This window comes from Diospyros lotus, chromosome 4 (assembly GCF_014633365.1).
Source record: "Diospyros lotus cultivar Yz01 chromosome 4, ASM1463336v1, whole genome shotgun sequence".
Classification (NCBI taxonomy): Eukaryota; Viridiplantae; Streptophyta; class Magnoliopsida; order Ericales; family Ebenaceae; genus Diospyros; species Diospyros lotus.
In genome coordinates this window covers 9,167,093-9,186,743 of record NC_068341.1, presented here as the reverse complement: position 1 = coordinate 9,186,743, position 19,651 = coordinate 9,167,093, and the positions used below count along the sequence as shown (strand labels likewise).

At 33.9% G+C, this 19,651-nt stretch overlaps 1 protein-coding gene across 1 annotated transcript; it reads left to right on the top strand.

The window, feature by feature from the left end:
• Positions 1 to 2,592: 2,592 nt before the first annotated feature.
• LOC127800540 (phosphatase IMPL1, chloroplastic) lies at positions 2,593 to 17,906 on the top strand. Its single transcript, XM_052335202.1, has 10 exons — positions 2,593 to 3,024; positions 6,801 to 6,868; positions 11,959 to 12,092; positions 13,489 to 13,577; positions 15,489 to 15,546; positions 15,622 to 15,674; positions 16,251 to 16,349; positions 16,473 to 16,586; positions 17,106 to 17,207; positions 17,630 to 17,906. The coding sequence occupies exons 1-10, from the start codon at positions 2,713 to 2,715 to the stop codon at positions 17,726 to 17,728; spliced, it is 1,128 nt and encodes a 375-aa protein (XP_052191162.1). The 5' UTR covers positions 2,593 to 2,712; the 3' UTR covers positions 17,729 to 17,906.
• The last annotated feature ends 1,745 nt before the right edge of the window (positions 17,907 to 19,651 follow it).

Below are 19,651 nucleotides of genomic sequence, written 5' to 3'. Positions count from 1 at the left end.
TGCGCGAGCGTCGTTTATAAGAGAAAGTCCTCCAGTCCAGGGAAATGGTAAGGCCGTTAAGATGGCGACGCGTGTTCGAATACCATTGCTTGTAGTTTTATCCACAGAGTAGGTATAGTGACGTTGGCAAAAAATAATCTTTGGTGGGATGCTCATTATTCTTAGTTATGGCAATTGAATTGAATTGACGATCAAACCCTTTTGTCTACACTTTCGATTGAACTGTCAACTTGTCTATCTTCCAATCGAACGTTGACAACCGTACCCAAAAAAAAGCCATTTGGCACAATTCAGAAATTAAAATTAAAAAAAAAGGAGAGAAATAAAGAGTATCCAATGGAAATTTAAGAGAAAAATAAAGCATGATATGTTTATCTAAAAATAAATAAAACATAATAATGCAATTATGATGGTAACTGGTGAGATTCTAAATTGGATAGTAATTAACAAAATGCAAAAAGACTTGCAATTATATTTAGCAACAAGACAGGCGAAAAATCTTAACAGTCAATGGTTATAAAGGGAAATAAAATTACTAATTTTCGTTTTCCATATAACAGTGAAGTTGCAATTAAGGCAAGAAGTCATCCTCCATTTGTGTCCTTTTTTTTAGTTGAAAAAAGCTTCACTCTTACTTCTTAATTATAAATTATGAAAATATAATGTAAAAGATACAAAATTTCTATTATTTTTTATTATGATATATAATTTTTTTAAAATTAAGCACAATAATATTCTATTTCACTTATTTTTTATTATTTGCTAGTATTTTTGCTATCTTTGTCTTTTCACATAAGATCTAACACCGCCACCATCTCCACATGCCCCTATCCATTTATCTCTCCCCACCATCGGTGTCATATGATACCACCATTTACTTCTATAATTATATTTGTTCACATTTATTTCTAGATGTTAGATTTGCTATTTTCATCATCTCATCCTTTTCTTTGACTCTCTTGTTGGAAAACTCTCTATCTTGTTGAAACTATAATGTTAGGGTTCCAATAAAGGGACACCATTACTTGTTGACTCGGATATGTTTTAGCTGATGTTTTATTAATGATTAACCTTGTTATAATATTTTAGAATCTTAATGTATTTATGTATTTCAATATTGAGGATATGATATTAACTATGATATGGATTTTTATGTTATAAATAAAGTAATTTGATTATGTACCATATCAGATTTCGATTATCGCTTCCGCATTTTTAATGATTTGTTGGGGGTTTTGTTTGAAACTCAGTACTTAAGGTTTAAGTTATGTACCGAAAAAAATAATAATAATTCATGCATATTTGGGCCCCAGCATAGTGACATGCTTGGTAAGAGAAAAGTGAGGTGTTACGACCCTCGTTTTTTGGATCATTATAATATTTTGCCAAATTTTTTATTTTTAATCTATAATAAAAACCCCAAAAAATATATATATGACATTTCTAGAGAGCAAACACTATAATATTTTGACAAACAATTATTTGATGATAAATACAAATGCTTGTTAAAGATTCATTTAAAGTGATTGCCAAGTTTAATACAATCAAGTTGAATTGAATTATTATAAATATAATTGCATATATTATACATTTTGATTCTCTTTCTATTTCAATAGTAGGAAGTTTAAAAAATTGTAGAGTGTTTGGATATCTAATGTTAAAGTGCAACAAGTTTAATGTGAAATTATAAAATAAATTTTAACAAATTTTTAAGGTTGCCACTTGGCAAATTCTTGAAACCTTTAAGTGTACTCTCGTGCTTTACTATAAGTAGATTAGATTTTTTGGGTATGAAGTTCTTAATTTATATTATTAATTTACTTAATTAACATTTGTTAACTAAGATATAAATTTTAAAAAATAAAATATGTAAAGTATTATAAACTTTTATCATTTTCAATATATTTGTTAAACTTATTTATCGATTTTTAAAAAATAAATCACGTGACTTTTTATCTGTCATTTTTCATATATGCTTATATCTCTATATTCAAAATAAATATATATTGGACTTTATAGATAATAAACGATTAATGCATATGTCTTCTAATGTATTTTAAAAAATTTAACAAATAATTTAATAAAAATATTAAAATCTTGACTATTCGATATCTTAATTCGAAAGGCATTCAGATATTATTTTGATACAAAGTTATCTTACTCATTTTAACAAACGTTATCTTAATGTGTAATTTGTAAATTATTTTATATATTTAAAAATTACAAATAAGAAAAAAATAATACATGTATCTTCTAATATATTTAAAAAAATTAATAAATAATTTGATAAAAATATTAAAAACTTAACTACTCAATATTTTAATTCGAAAGTATTAATTAAAATATTATTTTGATATAAGATTATCTTATTCATTTTAACAAATATTACCTTCCTGCGTAATTTGTAAATTATTTTATATATTTAAAAATTACCTAACGTGTACCTGAGTAGAAATAATTATGAATGTTTTATTATTAAAAAAATAAACTCCATATACATATACATATACATATACATATACGATATATTTATTATTAATTAATAAAATTATATAAAAATTAAAAACTTGAGGGTCTAGCAAGTTTCGTCTTTGTTCGTTGGAAATTGGAATGCGTTTGTGCCTGTGGGCTGTGGCACGAGCTGTCATCGTTGTATTGCGCTTGTGGTTGGGGTAGAAGACTGTAGAGTATCAATCTATCGTCTCTTCCGCAATGGAAATCGGAAGGTGCCTTCTGGGCTCATGCTCGCCCACTCCCTTGCGATTATTCTGTCAAATTCCCAGATCGGTTCATCCAAAATTTTCCATCTCACCAAACTGCCCATTTCCTCGACTACCGAGAGGTTTCGAACATGGGTTCTTCAACGCCGTTCCTTCAAGAACAGCATCATTATGTACCAAGGCCGTGTCATCCGAAGTTTCAACTCAAAAGCAGTACCCTAAAGTTGCTTCCGAATCAACTGGAATCGTTCCTGCTTCTCAGCTTCTTCAAGCGGTGGAGGCTGCCGCTAAGACTGGTGCTGAGGTACGCCAATTAGGCAATTTCTATCTACTTGTTATATGCATTGCACATCTTCCTCAATTCAATGGTTTTTACTTTTAGTCTCTTGATTGTATCTATCATCTCACTGCCATAAACTTTGACAGTGGGTTTAGGTGATAATGGAATGGAAATAGGTGGAAAGGGTTTCTTTCCCTCTATTATCCATCACATGACAATTTTTTGCCTTCCCCGAATTAGAAGAGACTTGGATAGATTGGACATAGACAGAAAATTTTATTTGTGTGTATTAACGGCATTAACCTTTCATAATTTTATAAAAACGCGAAACTGCCCTTTTAACCTAAGAAAAAACTTTCTGTTAATCTGTTTACTGTGTTTATAATTGTTTCCTCACTGTTCTTCTATCTTCTTTGCGATTATCATATTTCGGTCTCATTAATTTAGAGACTGACAAAGATTGGCATATATTGGATGAAGTGGAAGATGGTTAATCGCATTTAATTGTATATTTATTTTATTTTATTTATTTGTGTGTGTGTGTGGGGGGGGGGTGTGGATTGCATTTGGTTTATAAGGATTTTGACAAAATATAGAAGATAAACTAAATGAAGAACAAAAATAAATAACGACAGAGAGAGCAAACACGACAAATTATAGTGGTTCAACTTAACCCTTGTCTACATTCACTCCCCTAGCTACAAGTAGAGATTTCAATCCACTGTCTTGCACAATCAAGATGTAATTGCTAGCTGATCTGGTGCTAGCTCACCTACAAGAGGTTTTCTATATCAAAAACAAACCCAAGAGTTTATTTGCAATAAACTCTCAAAAAATTCCCTGCTAGTTGATATAGTTCTAGCTCGCCCACAAGAATCCCCCAAGGAACGTTCACACTCACTAGGAGTAGCTTAATTCTCTATTGATCTTTTGTTAGATTTCTTTTGTAAATCTTCAGTTAAGAATGTTCTATTTATAGCTACAATCCATTGGTGGTGCTCGTCTAGCTGTTGCCCAATATTTCCATAAAAAGTCAGCAATTTTTGCCTTCCCGTCTAAATTCAAAAATTATAATTTTAGAGCCTGATAGAAGACTGTCTACTTGGGCAGTCAACTATTGACTCAAACTTTGAATGAATATATATTGAGACACTGAGTATGCAAAGCTACAAGGTCAACTACTCGCTTGGATAGTTGATTGTTAGATTGATTGTGCAAAATAGAGACCTCAGCTGTTGCCTGCCTAAGTCGATGGTAGTTTGATTTTGCAAACCGCTGAGCATCTTACTTTGATTGTACCTTGGGCAGTCAGCTATAGGAATGTCTGATCTGTGCACAACTTCAACTACTCTGTACTTATTTACATGTACTGCATCTTCATTTTCTTTTATGTTATATTTTACTCTCAAGACTGCATCTTCGTTTTCTTTTATTTTATATTTTACTCTTCATTTACTTAAGATATAAATGTAAATAATGATGTGAACCCGCGATGGGACAAGACCAAAGGAACCCACAAAAGATTGAAACGAACCCCAGAAAAGCCAAAATCGGGTAGAAGGCAAAGAATTCCCGACCCGTTGATTCACGAACCAAGAACCTAGACTATATTAAAATCTAGACCCGTTGATTATACGGAAGCAAGAACCAAGAATTGTTGAACGCCACAAAGACTGCCCAGATCTTTGATAAGTTCAGGTTTTGAACGCCACAAAGGAATCACTCCATTGATAAGTTCGAAGTTTTGTTCATTGAATAACAAGATAAAAGAGATAAATCTCTCAAATTCAAAAATTCATAATAATTTCTATCTAATGTTTACAATGGAAAAGCCTTTAAATAGGCAAATAATTAAATCCTAATTCTACATGGAAATTAATAAAAATCCTAAATTACATAGAAAATAAATAAATAACTAGATCTGATCAATCAATGAATCATTTCTTTTATATTCCCAGATCTTTTCAATCAATCAATCAGGTAATCAATCAATCATCCATTCCTTTTTATGCTCTCAAATCTTGTCAATCAATTAACTAATCAATCAATCAATCATGCGCCCAAATCTTGCAATCAACCAATCAATTAATAACCATTCCTTTTTATGCGCAAATCTTGTCAATCATCCAATTCCGACATGGTTGACGAGGTTGACTTGTCCGATTGCATCATTGTTAGTCGGCCCTCCATGATTCTCATCATTCCCTCTCTCTTCAAGACGATTCGTCCTCGAATCGTGAACTGGAAGGATCAACTTATAGGCAATCTCACAAATAGTCACATCCCCGAAAGCCTGCAAACTTTCAAGCATTTTTTTTTTTTGTATGACTCTAAGAAATATCAAACAAAATGACTCAAGAACGAAATGTGAGGAATAACGAAAAGAACAGAACAAGATACCAAAAGAAAAAAAAAATCTCTTTATTTTAACTTTCTAATACGGATGACTCTAGGAATTTCGAATAACAAGACTCAAGATAATGTGACGTAGAATCAAAAGAAGGAATAAAACCTTAGGATGTGAATATTTTTTTGTATTTTTAAATGATATAAGAATGAAAAAAAAAGGATAGATAAATACTCGATTTTAGAGCCAAAGCTCTGATACCAACTGATGTGAACCCGCGATGGGACAAGACCAAAGGAACCTACAAAAGATTGAAACGAACCCCAGAAAAGCCAAAATCGGGTAGAAGGCAAAGAATTCCCGACCCGTTGATTCACGAACCAAGAACCTAGACTATATTAAAATCTAGACCCGTTGATTATACGGAAGCAAGAACCAAGAATTGTTGAACGCCACAAAGACTGCCCAGATCTTTGATAAGTTCAGGTTTTGAACGCCACAAAGGAATCACTCCATTGATAAGTTCGAAGTTTTGTTCATTGAAGAACAAGATAAAAGAGATAAATCTCTCAAATTCAAAAATTCATAATAATTTCTATCTAATGTTTACAATGGAAAAGCCTTTAAATAGGCAAATAATTAAATCCTAATTCTACATGGAAATTAATAAAAATCCTAAATTACATAGAAAATAAATAAATAACTAGATCTGATCAATCAATGAATCATTCCTTTTATATTCCCAGATCTTTTCAATCAATCAATCAGGTAATCAATCAATCATCCATTCCTTTTTATGCTCTCAAATCTTGTCAATCAATTAACTAATCAATCAATCAATCATGCGCCCAAATCTTGCAATCAACCAATCAATCAATAACCATTCCTTTTTATGCGCAAATCTTGTCAATCATCCAATTCCGACATGGTTGACGAGGTTGACTTGTCCGATTGCATCATTGTTAGTCGGCTTTCCATGATTCTCATCAAATAAGAAAATACCTCGCATTTTAATTCAATAAAGATATAAAAGAAATCAAAATCCTTAAGAATAAAAAGTTGAAAATTGGTTCCATTATACATTTACAAACTTCCTACAGTTTAGCTTCTTTCTATTCTCAAGATGAGAGGCCACATGTTTCCAGAAAATCCATTAAAAATTATTTTAAGGAAATCCATACCAAATAATGAAAAACCAGAATTTTTTTTTCCTCAAATGAAATCTTTTTCTTGTACCTTCCATTATATGGGCCAATCTCTGAAACTTAAAAAAAAATTTAGGATCTTGACTGTCGGATACATTAAATTTCCAAATACCTCCCATTGTCTTTGTTTCATTCTTATTTCATTTATATTCATTTATTCATTACATGTTTCAGCATATTAAAATCAACCTAGCACGTTCCATTAGGTTGACTTTTGATTCTTTTTATTTCACTTATTTTCTTTTCAGGTTGTGATGGAATCTGTGAATAAACCTCAAAATATTACCTACAAGGGGCTTACTGATTTAGTGACAGAGTAAGGCCACTATTTTGAAGTTCTCATCTTGGTGGTGTATACTTTGATGTTGTGGTTTTTATCTTTAGTTTCATCATATTGAAGTACTGTATCCAATGACTTATTTATATATAAGACTGCACTGTTGTCTCAATATCCTGATTAATTTATATTAATTAGGATACAGAAAGAACAGCATTAAGGCTTCAAATAAGGTTCTCACCTCCCCATGCAAGTTGCTTGCTCCTAGTATAACACTCGGTGTTAGAAAATAAGGAAGGTTGTTTGAAACTTCCGAAAAGTGCCCTTGTGATAAGTGGATCTATGGGAATAATGGTGCCCTCGAGGAGGGGCATTTTGGTAAATTGGGTAGCGAGACCCCATTAAGGCTAATTGAGAAATTTGGAAATTATTCCCTAGTTGGAATGAGAATTTGTTGGGAATTATCTCATTTGTGCAATTGAGTGGAATTGTTAATTCCTAGGGGAATTTTGGTAATTTGGAGTATAAATTCCATGAGGGAATTTAATTATTGAAGAGGGAAAATAATTGTAATTTATTATTATGTGAGAAGAAATTACTTTTCCCTAAATTGGTGAATAAAGGTGGTGGAAAATTGGATGGCTTGGATTTAATGCTTGGAAAACAAGATTAGTGTCTAGAGATGACACTTGGCAAAGTCTTGTTCAAGTAAAATGGTGGGATTAAATAAATCCAAATGTTAATGAAAATTAGTCATTCATGTAATGATGGTGTTAGAATAAAGAAATTCCAAATGAAAATGATAAATTGTCTCTCATTAATGCTTTGAAAATGGGGGATTTATTTAAATGGAAAAGAAAGGAATTATGTCTTTCATTCTTGATGTGCGAAAATTGTCTCAATTTATTAAATGGTGAGAAATTGACAAATCAAATGGATGAGATTTGTTCTTGGAAAAAGAATTGATCCAAGGGCCACCCACCATTAAGTCTTGGAAGTAGACATGGATTGTGCTTCTTCCAAGAGAGAGGAATTTAATCTAAAAAGATCAATGGTTGAGATTTATCCCTCATAAAGCACTTGGATTGTGCTTTTATTTGAAGGTTAAGATTAATCAAGGAAGATCCAATGATTAGGATTTGTTCTTGAAAAGTTTGGAAGGTAGTATAAATAGGCATGTATAAAGAAGACTTGTCTTCTTTTGGCCATTTATAGAGAGAATAGAATGAAGAAAGAAAGAGAGAAGAGTTGTCTTCCAAGAAGAGAAAGGAGAAGAAGAGGAGAAAGGTAAGAAAAGATTATGTTTTTAGCCATTTGAAGCAGTGTTCTAAAAATCGGCCTAGGCGGGCCGCTGGCCGCCCTGAAATTGCCCTAGTCGGGCCTCCTAGGCGCCGGTCCGAGTAATCGGCCGGCTTGGGCGCCTAGGCAGCCCAGGCGGCGCCTAATCGACCCGCGTGCCTAGGCGCCCAATCTGTTGGCTTTAAATATCAGCAATTTTTAGGGTTTTTTTGCTAAATCATTAAGTCGAACCTCCCAAATTGAACCTCTCAGCGTCTCCTCCTCTCACTCTTTTCTCACCTCAACGCTGTCACCGCCAAGCTTCATTGGCCCACCAGTAGCTCACCCCTGTCGCTGCATTTAGCTCCATCCTCGCCGCCAAGCTTCATCATTACCACCTCTTATCCGTCACGTCCTCCTCGTCCTCGTTGCCTCAGTGTCGTCGTCGCTACCACCCCTGTCCTCGTCGTCGAGCTCCATCTTCGCCGCGACAAGCTCCACTCTGTCGTAACCTCTTTCTCTCTCTCTTTGTGGTTATTGGGGCATTTGCTGCGTTTTAGTTTCTGTTTTTTGTTTTTTATTTTTTTTCTTTTCTATTTATATATAATTATTAGATTTATATTTAGTTTTTATTATTAATTATATATATTCTATAATATTTCCAAGAAATCCACTTGCTTATAGTATTGATTTTGATTGTATGACTAAATTAAAATCTTGTTTATTATGTGGCTATAACAATTTGTTTTCTCATGCTTAATTTTATATTTCACTTGTCATTCCATTATTGTTGTATTATTGGTTTATGTTGCATTATTAATGCTTTTCAACTTTGATTTAATTGAAAATAACATCAAATTACATCACAAAGTTTAAAAAGTAAAAAAAATAGTAGTTTTCCTAGGCTCCGCCGCCCCAGCTTGGCGCCTGATTAGCGCCTAGCGCCTAGCGCCTAGCGCCTTTTAGAACACTGATTTGAAGGCTAGATTTCTTTCTCTTTATTTCTCCTTTGGTAATATAGATCTATGTTGTGCAAGGATCTCTTAAGGAGAAGAGTTGACAATGAAGCTAAGAAGTTTTTGAGGCTTCAAAGAATGGAAAAGGTAAGGGATGGACCCATGTGGAGGTGGCCTTGCAAGTTGGTAAATATGTTTTATAAATTTTTATGTAGCATTTTCATGTAGTGGTTAACACTTGCATGATGTGAGATCTAGTGGACCTATGGCCATATAGAGGACTAGTGTTGTGGGAGGGGTAGGTTGATGCCTTAAATCTTGGTGGGTTGTGAGGATGAATGGATCTAGCCTCATTTGCATGCATTTGACATACATAAATATGGTTATATTCATATTTACATGCGTTGCACCCTTACCGAGCTTTGTAGCTCATGAGGTTTTCATCCTCACCTTGTAGGTTGTTCTTATGGCAAGAGGTTGGGAAAGTAGCAAGCTTGAGGTTGGAAGCTTTGTGATGTATATTTGTGTTATTTGTTATGGCTTGTGATGTATCAAGCTTGGATGTAGTCTCTTTGGTATATTGTGTTTAATCTCTATTTTTGGAATGTATGATTTTATTTTAAAAGTGAGTTATTGGCTTATGGCATGTTGAAGCCTAAGTATTTGTGTAAATCTCATATTTGGTATGGGTTGTTGGAAGTACCAAAGGGGTTAAATAATATGATTTTTGTTGGAAATGTGAGTGATTTTTGGTGAGTATTTATTTAATTTAGTTTCTGAAAATTTTGGATTAGGAAGCCTAAGAGAAAAAAAAAAAAAAAGGAAAAAAGGGGTGAAGGCAGCAGCAACAGTAGCTGGGGCCAACAAGTGGCCCGCAGAGGGCCTTAGTGGGCAGCAAGCGCATGCGCGCGGCAGGCAGCGGTCAGGTTGCGCGTGGGCGCTAGGGCTTGGGTGTGGGCGCGCGGCAAGCGTGCGCAGCCCGCGACCAGCGCACCGTAGGGCCCCGGGCACGCTAGTAGGCCTCGCCAGACAATTTTTTTTTTTAAATTTTGAAAGGTCGGGGATTTTTGGGGCATTTCTTGATTGATTTTGTGTCCCGAAGGAATTTTCAAAATAAATGAATTTTTCGGTCATTTTTGGAGATAAATGTCGAATTTTTGGAAAATGAAAATTATGAATTTTTCCTTGAAATTCATAAAATCAATGGGTGGTTTGGAATTCTGAAATATATGGAGCCCGATGGAATTCTTGAAAAGAAGAAGAATTAAAATAATAATCATGATGATTGGGCAAACTTAATGAAAGACAAAGTCTAGTTCCCACCTAGGGCGTTTCGTGTCGAAATATAGTCCGCCCTTCACAAATGGCCGGGCATGTGGGCAGTTCGGATAATTGTTCACGAGTGATACCTGTAAGTGGGAGCGGGGTGTCACACCTAGCATCTGAAACTAATTATTGCTTTTGTTGCATATATTTTGTAACAATGATCAAAGTAGCTTTTAAAGATATGAAATGACTTTCAGTTGAAGGATCCAAACTTATATTAACTTCCAAGAAATAGAAGTAATAGCCACCATTTTCCAGTTATTTAGTTTCAAGGAGGCATTCACGCTAAATATAATTTGGTTTCCCTATTGGTTATTAATGTTTTAATGATGTAGGAAGGGAGCAAGTGATTCTCATGCTTTTAACACATGGAGAAAAGAAGAAGAATGGTATTACAACGATCAAATTGCTACATTTGGCTACTAGAAAGAATCTTTTTCTCTTAATTCTATGATGGTTTTGAACTAGGGTTCTTGTTGAATGAAGGATTGATTTATTAACTATAACAGCAATAACAACTACACCAAGCCTTCATCCCACCAAGTGGGGCTGACTACACACTCACTAATTGTCTCTATCTTGGATTAAACCTTTTGTAATGCCATTCTATCCAGTGTGATACCTAAGAGTTTCCTATCTTTTATTGGATTTTCCTTTACCTCTTTCACTACAAGCTTCTCTTATTCCATTCCCTCTCGTCATAGGTGCATTTACGTGTCTTTTTCTAATATATTCAAACCTAAGCACTTGTTGCATATTTATCTTCAATTGGCTCCACTTTGACCTTTTTCAGACAACCTTATTTCTAGTTATGTCTTTTCTTGTATGTTGCACATGCATCGTAACATTGTGAACTCAATTATGCTCATATTTTGCACTTCTTGGTGCTTAACTTAGTTATAGAGATCTTTTTGTATAGTTTCCAACCCGTCAAAACAGAATCCAATTATATGCATTTGAGAATGGGTTAATGCAGGAGAAGGGTTTTTGCTATTACTTCTGATTTTACTTGATGGATATTTACATTAGGGTATGATGCTTTTAGATTTAATTATGCTAGCAATTATTGGGCTGAACTGGTATACATAATGGAAAAGCTGGGTTTGAGCTTTGTTTCCAACAACAACAATGTGGTAAATGACAAATACTAAATGCAACCTACCTATATGTGGGGTTGGAGGTGAAAGAAGGTTTTCATTTGTGATGGAGGTGGTGGGGTGCTGAGTTGGAATACATGGTGAGGTAGGTTTGCTTCCTTAATTGATGCCTATCATTCATGAGAACTTTATTATTATTTCTTCTAAATAGACACTGACTTCAAGAGTGGTATCTGTTCATCCATATTGTTGTGCTGGACTTCCATGTGTAGTGATTTGAGCTCCTATTCTTGAGTTTTAGACTGCCAAAGCATTGGCATTACTAACTTGTGTATTATTTAATTTTTTTCTTGAATGCACATTCATTTTCTGGATCAACTGATTTACTCTTTTTCTGTGTTGTGTTCTTTTTTCCAAAATTTTCTTACTTTCTTCTCATATTTTCCTTCTAATTTGAGCTGCTGACTTGCAGAACAGATAAAATGAGTGAAGCTGCTATTCTAGATGTTGTGAGAAAAAACTTCACAGATCACCTTATTCTTGGGGAGGAGGGAGGGCTTATTGGTGACTCGTCTTCTGATTACCTTTGGTGCATAGATCCCTTAGGTTTGGCTCACTGAACATTTCATCAAGTGCCTTAGAATTTTTTAAGCACAACTCTTGATTTTGAGCTTCTATGAACTGGCTATATATTGTTTGGAAAGGTTACGCCCCCTAAAATTTCTGCAGCTTGGAATTACTTGTGTTTGCAAGAACATTTTGGTTCATATAAATTAAATAATTGGCATAAAACATATAACGTTAAATGCATATCTGTGCCTGCTGAAACTTTCTGAAACTTTTTAAAAGTGATAGTTAGAATTTTGGAGGCCTGCCTTCATGTGTACTTGGCTTTTCATACAACCCTAAGCCACATTGCTGGAGTTATTAGCTATTAACAGAGTGACTTTTAATTTGTAGAGGGATAAATGCCCTAATGGAACCCTAAATCCTAGCCTCCATTTCGCAATTGTCCCAAAGATACCTTGGCTGGGTCTCATGACCCTATTGGAGCCTGAACCTTTAGATAATCCATGGAGGCGAGGAAAGATCTGTTTTTGCCAAGTGGCAAGGTTGGAGGCACTAATTAATCCTTGACAATGGAGAATGCACTGAAGGATTATCCAATGACAAGCATAAGTCAGGCTTTGGAGGGAGCTATCAATCAGGCGAGGTCAGAGCCTCAAGTGGAGGTTCGTCATTTGAGCTCGGTATTGTGCTTTATCTACTCCTTGGCCTTGAAGGTTAAGGCACACTTAAAGTGATCTCTCGAGCTGCATGACCTTCCACATGTCACCTCAGAGACTGACTTGGCCTTGGTGCTTTCATTAATGGAAGAAAATTTCGATGTGAGTTTGGAGAGTTGCCAATGCAGTCAACTAGTTTGGTTGTCTTTGTGCATCTAACAATAGATAAAATACTTCTATCGATGGTTTCTTTTCTGGTTTGCGTGGTTGCAGAATCTATAGAGGGTTCAATGCAATTTGTTATGTGAATCTGAAAACTGCTCAGCAAGCACTAAAAGGCACCAATTCATTATGTGCTTCCTTTGTCATTCACAAAGGATGTGCAAAAGCACTTAAGCACTATTTGCTTCTTTTGTCATTTAAGAAGGAAATGTTGATGTAAAAAATATCAGATGACATGTCTTATGACTATGATGAAAAACTGAACTCACGGCATGGGATATTTTATATCAAAAAGATAAAAAGAAAAAAAACATTTCAGCTATTCAAGAATTCAGGTTAGGCAATGAAACTTGTTGTCATTCTGTTGCAATTATTGTTTGTTAAGGGTCTTAAGGTCCTTGAGTTGACTCGATTTATGCCATTCTCAATAAGTTCTTGTTATTGAATATTATCTACTGCTGTCATAGATGTGCTATTTTGTTTTTCTGCTTTTACTCTATATGAAGGAGCCAAATTTCTGGCTTCAAACAATCTCACTTTGATATCTAATGTAGATGGGACCACAAATTTTGCACATGGTTATCCTAGCTTCGCAGTCTCTGTTGGAGTTCTGTTTAGAGGAAAGCCTGCTGCTGCCGCCGTGGTATTTAATTATATATAGTCCTTGACATTAATTTGAATAATTCTTCTGTATCATTAGTTGGGTGGACTGTGTGTTTAAACAAGCATCTGAATTCCTAGAAATTGGTCTGGTCCTATCATCAATCGTTTCTTATCTGTTTCTTCTCTAAATAGGTACATAGGAGGAAATAGTACACCAACAAAGGAGGTGAAAAAGCAAGAAAAAATGGAAGTAGATCAATTGACATACATTGATAGTATTTTCTGAGAGCATTCACGGGTTGACTTTTTTATTAGTAACAAAATAAATATAGATATTTGATTGATGATTTGGCTTAATTCATGCTTGGATCTCAACTTAAGAGCGATGGCACATAATAAAAGGTTAACTACTGACCAATCTCAGGGTTTTCTAGCTGTTCCAATTTTCCAACATGCCATAAATTTTTTATCGTTGTATGATAAAAAGTTTAAATATAGGAAAATGTATATCGTGGTTTTATGTTTTTCTCCTTCCATCCCTTTTTAATTTTGAAGATGGACTCCGCTTTCTATTAAAATATTTCAATTTGGACAAATACCAAGATCAGTCTGCTTGTCACTGTACTCTTTCCGTAGCCTAGTAGGCCAATTAAACGTTACATGCCGCGGGCTTATCTGGTATATTGATATTAATAAGCCCTGGGAACTAGTTATTGCTTGATCATGACATGATATGGTGCCTAGGAGTACTTTTTTCTGAATTTCAGATTAGCATTCTTGTTTTTTGGACCCATGGCTCTCTCCAGTGACCACATTTAGCTGCATAACAGAAAAAGATGAAATCTTCTGTACCAGTAAAATTTTGAATGACTAACCAGAACTTGCCCAGGTCGTAATATGATGTATTATAATGATTTTCGCAGATCAAAATTGAGAAGTTAACATTCTCATTAGCAGAAATTATCTAAAAACAGTATTGGATAGGATCTGATGCTGCAGGTATGTTTAAGTGGCTTAAATTGCCATCCATACATGTTTGTTGATCAACAGTTGCATATTTAGCAAAGTTGAAGCTCCTTTCCCATATCTGATTGACAACACAAAGTGCATGGCACAATGAAAGCATATTTTTTCCTTTGCAAAATTCAAATCTTTTCAGTAATGATTTTGCTTCCAAGTGTTTGGAATCTATTAGTAGCCTTGAATCATAAGCTTCAACCTCTTTGCATTATAGCAAAACTTTCTTTTTGAGCTTCCTTTCCTTGTAAGCTGGAAAAAGGAAGTCTTTCAGATTGGATTTTCAGAATCTGTACTGTGACTGTACTCTTTCCAAGTGCATATAGTAATATATACACTTCTATCTACCATCTTCATCCATGTCCTCCTTTTGTTCAAATGGCAGTCAAATCGTTCATTTCTCTTCAAATCCAGGTCATACCTTTTGTATGTCCAGCCATTTCACTGCAGGCTTAAATTTCTCCATCATGCTTGTTCTCCAGTCTTCTACCCTTTACCAATTTGACTATGGTACCGTTTTAGGTTAGGTGGTTGCCAGCTATTAAGAAGTAAACTATAGACTACCTAAAGAAAATAAAAGGAAAAAGAAAATAAAAAACAAAAGGCTTCCGGAAGGTGATTATATTCTAATAACTGAAATACCTTGGAATCATCTGCAGTACCCATAATTAGGGTTTTACTTTTATTTCTTTCACCTCTCGCATAAAATAATAATCATTCCTGGAGTGACTTGTTTATTCAGGTAAAATACATCTGCAAGTTTGAATCCATCAAAACATTGTTTACTTGTAATTTTATTTTTATTTTTTTACAAAAGGCTAATATATTAGAGAGCAAATACTGATGGGCTGTTTTTTGTTTCTTGGAAGACGAAGTTTGAATAGTTTTCTTTATTTCTGCCTTGAAGAGATAACAATTTGATCTATCTTTTTAGGTAGAATTTGTTGGAGGTCCATACTGTTGGAATACACGCATGTTTTCTGCAGCTGCTGGTAAGAACATTTTACATAAGCAATCATACTAGAGTCAATTTTAAGTTAATGTCTAATATTAGATCTTCGTGCCAGGTAAGGGAGCATTTTGTAATGGGCAAAAAATTCATGTGAGTGATACTGATAAGGTGAGTTATTATGCTTTACTTATATGAGTTCAAATTTGACATGAGGCCTTCCAATTTTGTTTTTGGGTTGTCTTTGAAATTGAATGTCCTTGTGAATAACATAATTTTGTTTTGTTGGTGGTGGATGTGTTGAGAGAGTTTATGAGCATGCAAATAACAATATCTTTGATAACTGAGGATAAGGCCATGAAGCACGAACCCTAGTGACATACTTCTTAACCTTTGGTCAGATTCCAGTATCGATTTCTGGTCATTCTCTGCAAGGACAAGTTTTTTGCTCATTTGCAGCATCTTATCTATCCCTAATATTCATCAATTTAATTCTCCTACTTCCAACAATGTGTCACAAACTCCACCAATTCTGTTACATTAAGGGAACACATATTTTAGTCCTATTGGAATGGTTAGGAATGTTATTTGAGTTTTTTTTCCCAAAAATAATATCATGAAAACTCAAGAGGAGTTGGAACGGGGAAAGGTTAACTAAAAACATATTTGAATAGCCTCTTCTATTTCATTTACACAAATTTTATTATTTATTTATCTTTTGTTAGTTTTTTGGACTTGATTATTTAGATTGAGCAATCTCTGCTGGTCACTGGGTTTGGATATGAACATGATGATCCGTGGGCAACCAACATGGACCTGTTCAAAGAATTTACTGACGTCAGCCGGGTAATAATAATTTTCTTTTAATTGATAACCTGATTTCTGTTTTCGCTATATGAGTTTCAATTTTCCTCCCTTCCTCTATTTCTGTCCGCAACACTTGTCTTTTCACATTTATTATATGTATAGGGTGTCAGAAGGCTTGGTGCTGCAGCAGTTGATATGTGTCATGTAGCTCTTGGAATTGTAGAAGCATATTGGGAGTATCGTCTAAAGCCATGGGATATGGCTGCAGGTGTTTTGGTAATTTCACTATCTCAGAGATATTTCTTATTTCAGCTTTTGGATGTCAGTGGAAGAGATAGTTACTGGATGCCAGTAGAAGAAACTTTTCACCTTATTCCGGGCTTTCATTGTCAGTTTAGGAGGACATTATCTTTTAAGTTATTTTGCATAAAAACAACCAAAACAACTGCATGCAGTTTTTCCATTAGTCTTTCATGAAGTTGATCAAATTAAATTTCACTGGCTAGTGGCAGAACTGCTGAACACATCTAAAGAGCATTTGAGAGGCATTTATAGTGCTAGAGATTTTGAGGACTAGCCTAATGGAATGAAAGTGTAAACTAGTTCACAATTAACTCAAGCTCATGACCGTAAAAAAAATGCTTCAATAATATCATCTTTCTTGTGAGACATGTCTATCAGTGATCGAACAATCAATTTTCTGTTATGAGCACTTCAACTCACTTGTCTAATATTTATGCTTATTTTCATTTATCTACTATTTGTTTCATAAATCTCTTGTACATCTCAAAGCAGATAGTTGAAGAAGCTGGCGGGGCAGTAACTTGCATGGACGGTGGGAAGTACTGTGTATTTGATAGATCTGTGTTGGTATCCAATAATGTGCTGCATGCCAAGGTTGGTCTCAGTTTCTTCTGCAAAACGATATAACACGTTATTTTGATACAACATTGTATATGCTGATATATCCTGTTTTCATTGTGAGCTCCAAATGATTAGGTTATCATTGTTCTTCACCCTTTTCTTGTTGCAATATTTATGTTTCTCACACGAATTAGAAAACGTTGTGATTAATTTCTATATCCATCGCTGGCATGCCCTTGAGCACTTGACTCCCTTTTTGTTTTTGTAAAATTGTCTAGTATTCAACAGTCTCTGTTTGCTGCCAACTACAGTTTAGAAATGCTAATGCTAATAATGCATATGAAATTAGCTTTTCCTATGTCCCTATTAGAAGTAGATGTATACACCACTGTCTTTTCTTTTTATTTATGCTATTCTAAACCAATTTGCCTTCTTCCTTGTGGATTGCATTGCAGCTTCTGGAGAGGATTGGTCCTGCAACTGAGAAACTGAAGAATAAAGGCATTGAATTTTCATTGTGGTATAAGCCAGAAGACTACCGCACTGAACTTTGAATGTGGGCATCTGTTGGTTTAGTGCTGGCTGCATTTCTTCAGTTGTTGTAATACCAATGTTTGTCTTTTTGGAAAATCTCTTTTTCATTCATGGCTAGGAGTCGCTTAGTTTTGGTGAAGTCAAATAAGTATCACACAAATTTAGATAAATCAGCTAAATAACAGGATTAAATTTAAATTGAAGTACCACAGTAAAAGATAGTGATGTGCTGTACAATCTTCAAATTCAAATTGATAATATGATTTTTTTTTTTTTTTTGGGGGGGGGGGGGGGGGGGGGGGTGTGCTGGGAATATGAAGTATGTTGTTTAAGTTAAACTACACTGTTAAGAAGAGAGATAGATTCATGGTTGAGAAATGAAATCAGGCTCCATCTGTTTAACTTAAATTGGTTTATATTGAAAAACAATTTTTATACAAAAAATTATAATCAAAATTATTTTTCATCTTGGCTTTGGTGCTTGGCTTGCCTCTGAAGAAAATAAGAATGTCTGTATTCAACTGCACACAAATATTTTATGAAAAATATATGCATCAAAACAATTAAATGTTTACGTTACATGTCTAGGAAATAAATAGTTTATTATACAAACAATAAAAAGAAATAAATAATTTATCATAAAATGTAATGGAGCCCAAGAGAGAAAAAATAAATTGTTAGAAGAAAAATAAAAATAAACTAAAAAAAAAGAAGATTTGGGAAGCACTTAATTTAGAAAAGAGAGAAAAATGCGGCCAACCTTTTTGGCACCAAATTCTACAAAATCACTAGAATATCGGGAAATTCTATTTAGAACTCGAAAATTTACTCTTCAAAATTCACGTTTCATCAAAATTTTTAATAATTTTAATATACCTCTTTTACTCCCACAATTCATAGCCAACCCTTTTCTTCGATCATCTCTCATTGTCAGCCATACAACCCAACGCGCACACACACATATACACTCACACACCTATATAAATATGTATATATATACACTCACACACATTTATATATATATACATACACACAGAGCATGGCCGCGGCTATGCAACCCAACAATCACATTCTTATATAAATATATATATATATACACACACTCACACACACTTATATAAATATATATATACATAAGTTCCATGACCGCGACCATGGAAACCCCCGCACCTTGCGGTGCGAGGGTTTCTGAACTCCCTGCACCGCGAGGTGTGGGGATATCTCAAATCTCCGCACCTCGCGGTGCGGGGAATTAAGTTTTCCCCGACTACAGCAGTCGGGGAAGGCTGGTTTTATTTTTTTTTATTTTAATTAAATTTGTTTTATTATAATAAAAAATAATATAAATAAATAAATTCTAAATATATGTATTTTAAGTAATTATAAATTAACTAATTTTAAATTTTAAATCATTGTAATTAGGTGTTGAATTTTTTATACTTAAAAAAAATTAAAATTAATTAATTTATCTTATTAAATTAGGTAAAGATACATATATTTAAAAAAAATTATTTTAAATGATGATAGGATTTTTAAATTTATCTTATTGAATTAGGTAGAGATATATATATTTAAAAAAAAATATTTTATGATGATAGGATTTTTAGATATGTGTATTTTTAAGTAATTCAATAAAAAAAATTGACTAATTTTAAATTTTTTTAAATATTAAAAATTCAACACTTAATTACAATGATTTAAAATTTAAAATTAGTTAATTTATAATTACTTAAAATATAGATATTTAGAATTTATTTATTTATATTAATTTTTATTTTTTTTATTTTATTTTATTATAAAACAAATTTAATTAAAATAAAAAATAAAATCAGCCTTCCCCGACTGCTAGCAGTCAGGGAAGGCTTAATTCCCCGCACCGCGATGTGCGATTTGAGAAATCTCCGCATCTCGCAGTGCGGGGAGTTCAGAATCCCCCACACCTC

Excerpts from the sequence above, each read along its gene's own strand:
- LOC127800540 (XM_052335202.1), top strand. The coding sequence starts at position 2,713 with ATGGAAATCGGAAGGTGCCTTCTGGGCTCATGCTCGCCCACTCCCTTG. Across the intron at positions 13,578-15,488 it reads AGCCTGCTGCTGCCGCCGTG|GTAGAATTTGTTGGAGGTCC; the intron begins GTATTTAATTAT and ends CTATCTTTTTAG. Across the intron at positions 16,587-17,105 it reads ATATGGCTGCAGGTGTTTTG|ATAGTTGAAGAAGCTGGCGG; the intron begins GTAATTTCACTA and ends ATCTCAAAGCAG.